Source organism: Polypterus senegalus, chromosome 16 (genome assembly GCF_016835505.1).
Source record: "Polypterus senegalus isolate Bchr_013 chromosome 16, ASM1683550v1, whole genome shotgun sequence".
Taxonomy (NCBI): Eukaryota; Metazoa; Chordata; class Cladistia; order Polypteriformes; family Polypteridae; genus Polypterus; species Polypterus senegalus.
In genome coordinates this window covers 19,007,689-19,013,817 of record NC_053169.1, presented here as the reverse complement: position 1 = coordinate 19,013,817, position 6,129 = coordinate 19,007,689, and the positions used below count along the sequence as shown (strand labels likewise).

The 6,129-nt window shown below is 42.7% G+C and overlaps 1 protein-coding gene across 2 annotated transcripts; it reads left to right on the top strand.

Annotated features, from left to right (window-relative positions):
- Positions 1-1,780: 1,780 nt before the first annotated feature.
- Positions 1,781-5,238, top strand: srfb (serum response factor b). 2 transcript variants are annotated; one of them, XM_039739087.1, is made up of 2 exons: positions 1,781-2,745; positions 5,152-5,238. In XM_039739087.1, exons 1-2 carry the CDS (start codon positions 2,179-2,181, stop codon positions 5,221-5,223), a joined length of 639 nt encoding a protein of 212 aa, XP_039595021.1. In that variant the 5' UTR covers positions 1,781-2,178; the 3' UTR covers positions 5,224-5,238. The 2 variants fall into 2 exon arrangements, with proteins under 2 accessions (XP_039595021.1, XP_039595022.1); XM_039739088.1 differs by lacking the exon at positions 5,152-5,238 and adding an exon at positions 4,472-4,568 and having other exon boundaries at positions 1,784-2,745.
- Positions 5,239-6,129: the final 891 nt, after the last annotated feature.

The following is a 6,129-nucleotide window of genomic DNA, read 5'->3' as shown; positions in this document are numbered from 1 at the left end:
CAGATAAAGTGACCCTGGCAATGCTTTATATTAAACTTGGTATTTGAAAAACCCCATCAAAAGATGAAGCCTGTTTTATGTATTTGTGCTGAAACTTTACAGCTTTGCCTGAGGCTAAATTGAAGCAGGGTACTGAGATTAGAAAACTGATTTCTGATGTAGAATATGATGGTATGATGAACGACCTAAAAGGAAAGACAGAGGTAAAGTTCAAAGAATTCATTTCCAAGTTTGTAGGTAACAATAAAGATCTAAAATATTAAGAAACCAGTAATGGCGCACTGCACAATAACGTGCAGTGAATACACTTGACTTAAGCATTCCTAGTTTTCATTTTCTTTCTCTGTACGTTTAGAATTCGTTTGTTCAGAAGTTGATACGCTTGCTGCTTCCTGAGCAGCTCTTCTCTTCTCCACCCTAGCGGCCACTTCTTCTCTTCTTGCGTCTGCATCTTTTCACATTAAAATTCATTAAGTCAGCATTTGTGTTGCAATTACTTATTACATTTTTTTTAAATTTTTCACTTAAGCGCCACAATCTGCCTCAAGAATGATTTAAGATATGAAGAGGGAGGGGAAGTGATGGTGAAGGTGGTAGGGATAAGAACGGTGCCCGTATGCATGAATCGCATGGCCGCACTGCTGCCCCTCTGCTGAGAGTTGATTCTACAATAAAATAAAATAAAATAAAAAGAGTAACAACAACCATCACCCCAAAAACAGACAGTAGATGTCACATAGTACATGTGTACCAAATTTCAGGTCAATAGGTCAAACGGTTTGCAAGCTTCAGGTGATTTAAAATCCTGGACAGGCAAATGGACAGCTACGATAGCATATTATATAAGAAGACTGTGAAAAACATATTAAGTTTTACTCCTTGGATTCACATTTGGAATTATCCCATGAAAATATTGGAGTGATGAATGAAGAAGTAGGGGAAAAGATTCCATCAGGATATCAAGTGTATGGAATGATGGTACCAGGGACATTGGGGTGCACACATAAGGAACAGCATACAAACCACAGGCCAAACATACTAAGATTTGGATTAAAAAAAAACAAAAAAAAAACACTAGAGGACTTGTATGTTAGTCTATGAATATGTATATATTGCTGTTTTCTTTACATATAGGTTTAAAAATATTAGAATAAATATTTTCATGCTAAATTTATGCAGAAAAATATTGTATACATGAAGAGATTATATAAATTGTTACATTTTAATTACATTTCTCTTCAGTGGAGACATCCTGATTATATTCTTATTGTGTTCATGAATGCAAATAAAAATAACTATTCACAATTAAAACTATTTTTATGAGTGTAATTTTGCAGACTTCTGCAAAATCTCCACTGCACTGCGCTGCATTATTGCTGTTTAACGTTTACCATTTTTTTCTACTTTGTGCTAACGTAACGCACACTTTTTAAGCTTACCTTGGATTTCTTTCTGGCGTCGCTCTTCTGAAACTTTTTGGCGGTAGCTATCCCTTTAAGCCGGCAAGAGTCGTCGCAGACTTTAATGACGTAACAATGAGCGCAACCATTTTGGCATTTATTCTAATAAGTCTGCTCCCTCAACCAATCCGAATGGTCAAGTATCACCTTGTGACCAATCAAGCAGCGGAGTTGTGACTCACCAAATAAGGAGAGTCACAACCATAAAAGGAAACGTTGTATCTCTTTATATGGAGGAAAGTAGTGCCCAAGTGCACTGAGCCTCCGCGGCACGACAGTTGTAATAAGCGCGTGAAATCTTCGTTTATGATCACCGCTTCGGTTTTTGCGTGATTTGGAGTTCTCTGACTCATTTGAGCATTTTGGTGAAGTTTTCTAAAAAAACAGGTAGCCAAGCGAGGCCGTCCGCTGCCCGAGAACCTGGGACTAGATTGTACGGCGGAAGCGCACGAGAGCGAGCTGCGCACTTTCCTTTTGGAGAAAGTGCAGCGAGTTTTGGAAACAGAGGCGGCTGTACTCGAGTGCGCCGGGGATAGTGCGGCTTTTTTGGCCGGGTAGTGGGGCTAATGGAGCAGCATCACTTCTAAAACTTGGCTCCCAACTTCAGCGGGCCGGGCTTTTTATCTTTTCTTTTCTTTTTGAAATTCCCGCTAGGAAAGGCTTGATCGTAGCTTTAGATACCCTCCTTTGCTCTGCGACCGCAGAAGCTCAAGGTATTATGTTGCCGAGCCAGGTTGGGTCGGCACCAGCTGGGAACGGTTCTGGATCGGCCAGAGGTAGCGCTGCACTGCACGGGGTGGTAGGACACGGAGTGAGCACCGGCCTGACCAGATCTACCTTAGTTGGGGTCAGTGGCAGCGGGACAGGGATGTTGGGGGGCAGCGGGGTATCTGGGGTCTCTCGTGGGGGCACTCGGCCCGGTAACGGCGCTGGACTGACAGCTCTGCCGGGAACCGTTGGTGGTCCCGGCGCAGATCGAGAGAGCTCTGCGCCCGTGTACAGTGGTTCCGACGCTGATTCGGACTCTGGGGACGACGACGAGCCAATGATGCCGGGAGACGCCAGGAAAGGAATGAAGCGGGAGAGGGAGGATTTGGAGGCCGGACTCGGGGGGCAAGAATCCGGGCTGCCAGCTGGAAATTACGGCGGGGTGTCCGGGGGAGTGGCGGGGGCCAAGCCGGGCAAGAAGACCCGAGGACGAGTCAAAATTAAAATGGAGTTTATCGACAACAAGCTGAGACGGTATACGACTTTCAGCAAGAGGAAGACCGGCATCATGAAAAAGGTGAGAAACGTGTATGGAGTATCATATCCCTGCAAGATGCTATATGAGTGTTTACTTCTAAACATGTATTGGTCCAGCAAAAGTTACTAAAACTATGCTGTTTTGCATTTGCATGCGAGATGCTATGTACACCTTGGTACGCACAGCTTTTGTGAGGCATCCTGCCTAGCAAGTCGCTGTATTCAGTGCTGTTCGTACTCGGCTGTCTGACAGCTCTATCGCAGTTTGGATAAGGATCTCAACCCTGAAATCTGTGTAATGTTCAGTACACAAATCAGTCCATCTGTCCGAGTGTACAATAAGAACGTATATCATCATAACAAGCAGTTGTACAGAAAAAAAAGAGGATAGAGTATTGAACTGACAAGCACAGAGGTGCCGGGAACATTCTAATTCTACAGTAATAAAAGGAGAAGAAGGAGCTTCCATACATTTACCTTCATTTACACTGAATTAGTAACGTTGTTTAGCAACATAAAGTGCAAAACAGAAACCATCTGTGGATGGGTTGCCTTCATCGCATGCTGTCATTGTGCATATATATATATACACTTTCAGGACTGTCTTATTGACTTGCAGTAGTAAAGAGCATAGAAGTGATATTCACACGGAATTTTCAAAGAAAACTAAAGCTGTTCGATCAGCTCCATCCATTTTCTGATTTACCATTACCAAGTACAGGGCAGCAAGGGACTTGAGGCAGGAGCTAATGCTGCTCCGCTATCGGTGAGGCAGTTTGGTGCTGGGATACATCTGAATGGTCACACATGTTGAAGAGTTGTGAACGAGTGTAGCGTTAGCAGCAGAGAGGCCTGTGGCTGTTACAACAGGCTGGCATCTGCACCTGTTCAATGGGCTGGAATGCCAGTGGACCCCACAGCCTTCTGATTTCTAGCAAGCTGCACAGAACTTGTTGTACAATGATCTGTGTGTCCACTAGAGTAAGTTTTCTTATTTATATGCAGTAAATTGATGGGTGTGAGACTATTGGTGTAATTTGTGGTTGGTCCGTGGAGAAAATGGGTTTGCAAGGTACTAGGTAAATCGTCCATCCATTTCATGCACGGACTGATTTATTTATTTTTGATAGCTGTTTTAATGGCATTTACCACAAGCACTACCGTCGGTGTCTTTCTGTGTATATACCCTGTACTTGGGTCCTAAACTGGATGTCCAAGTTGAATAATCCAAAATGTAAGCCACGGATGCATAGCCTACTTCCCACATATTAAAAGAAAGAGTTTGCTCTAGACTGGCATAGCCAAGCTGTTGGCATTCTGTGGCTGTCATCCACTGCTACATTTATTTGTCTGGTGGCCATTTGTGAAAGGGGAACCTCTGGTCTTTCTGAAGGCTTGGACAACATGATTGGGTTTATCTTCCTTAATCTATTCTCCAATTTTAGCTGTTGTAGAAATAGAGAGTAGAGAAGGTTGAGTTCAAAGATTTGTCCAGGACATGGGGGGGTGGGGTTGGCAAGCAGCTTATGGGTTAAATTGTTTCGGCAGAAGATCAGCTGAAAACCCGCTTGAAGGGATGTGAAATAAGCAAATGTATGTCAATTGAATAAGAACATGGACAGTTGTCAGATTTGCTTCTTTCATACTTCTTTGCAGTGTTGATACAAAAGACAATAGCTCACCCAAAGTTAATAATTACATAATTGTTTCCTGACCTTGAGAGGAGTTGGTGCTTTTTGATACTTTTTTTTTTTTTTTACTATTAGGTACCAAAATATGCCCAAAATCTTTAATAATGAAAAGCAAAGCACCTGAAAAATACAATGGAGACGTCTCTAATGGCATCTTCAAAGCCAAGTGATTCTGCAATATAAACCCACACAAAGTTGTACATGCTTGTACAGATTATGTAAGTGGTGATATTTTCATTATTGTAACACGCTGTCAGAAAACTGAACTCCGTTTGGTGTTCACTTCTCTGAAAACCGCCTCCTGATGTACAGTAGGCCCAGATTTATAAACCTGTGCCTTGAACACACAATAAGAATGGTGGTACAGCTCCACATACCATTGACATTCATACTTTGGACGAGTTTATACCGACTGATTTATTGATGCTGTCCAGGTGATCTGTAGGTCCCGATTATGGGCCGTTGATAGGGATGAATATACTGGTGCCAGCGCCTTTTTAAACTGTGTGAATCGATGCCAGGTCATCAGAAAGTACGCTCGCTCACAATTTGGGGTTGTAAAACAATGGAACATAATGGCTCTGAGAATGGGCAGGAGACTAGAGTCCCTGGGGAAGACCCTTGACAGGTGTCTGTAAAATTAGTGTGGCAGAGACATCGCGGGCAAACCATGTGCTGTTCTGCAGTGCTAAAGGCCATGTCACATTAGACGACTTTTCTAGCAATTTCTTTTTTTTTTTTTTCTTTTCAATCAGACCTTTCATTTATATAATCTTCATGAATCAGAGGCAGGAGGTGGTGCTCTCTCGCGAAGGCCAGACCCTTAGGCTGACAGACCAAGCAACTCACTCCAGTTAGTCTGCATCTTGCTCTGGGAAAATCAAACCAGTTTAAGTCACAGGGCTGGGCTGTGTGCAAATGAGAGCTGACAACCAAGGAATACTCTTCCAGAAATGTGCAATGTACTGTATATAATGCACTGATTAGGAAAATGGCACATGGGGTGTTTTGGATCTCACAAAGAGAAGAGAAGAGCAGCGTCTCTCCCTGATGTTTCTTGTGTTACGTACCACGACAGAAATGGGAGGAAAAAAGGAATAAAAGGGCAGAGCTCGCTGTACCCGTCAAGCCTTCATTCAGCCCCAGCTCCGTCGGGCAGCGAGGAGCGAGCTCAACTGTGCTGGAACTTCGGCACTCAGTCACTAAATGTGATGTGGCCAGTAATTTTCAGTCACATTTTAATTGACATTTTCTGGTGACATCATCAGCAGCAGCTGCACTCTGCAACTTTGACATACCCAACGACTAACAATCCATGAAATGTGAAATCCGGTTAATACACAAAATTGAATTGTGAAAAGCTACATCTGCAGTGGGTACGGAAAGTATTCAGACCCCCTTCAATTTTTCACTCTTTGTTATATTGCAGCCATTAGCTAAAATCATTTAAATTAATTTTTTTCCTCATTAATGTACACACAGCACTCCATATTGACAGACAAAGAAAAAAGAATTTTTGAAATTGTTGCAGATTTATTAAAAAAAGAAAAACTGAAATATCATCTGGTCCTAAGTATTCACACCCTTTGCTCAGTATTTAGTAGAAGCCCCCTTTTGAGCTAATACAGCCATGAGTCTTCTTGGGAAAGATGCAACAAGTTTTTCACATCTGGATTTGGGGATCCTCTGCCATTCCTCCTTGCAGATCCCCTCCAGTTCTGTCAGGTTGGATG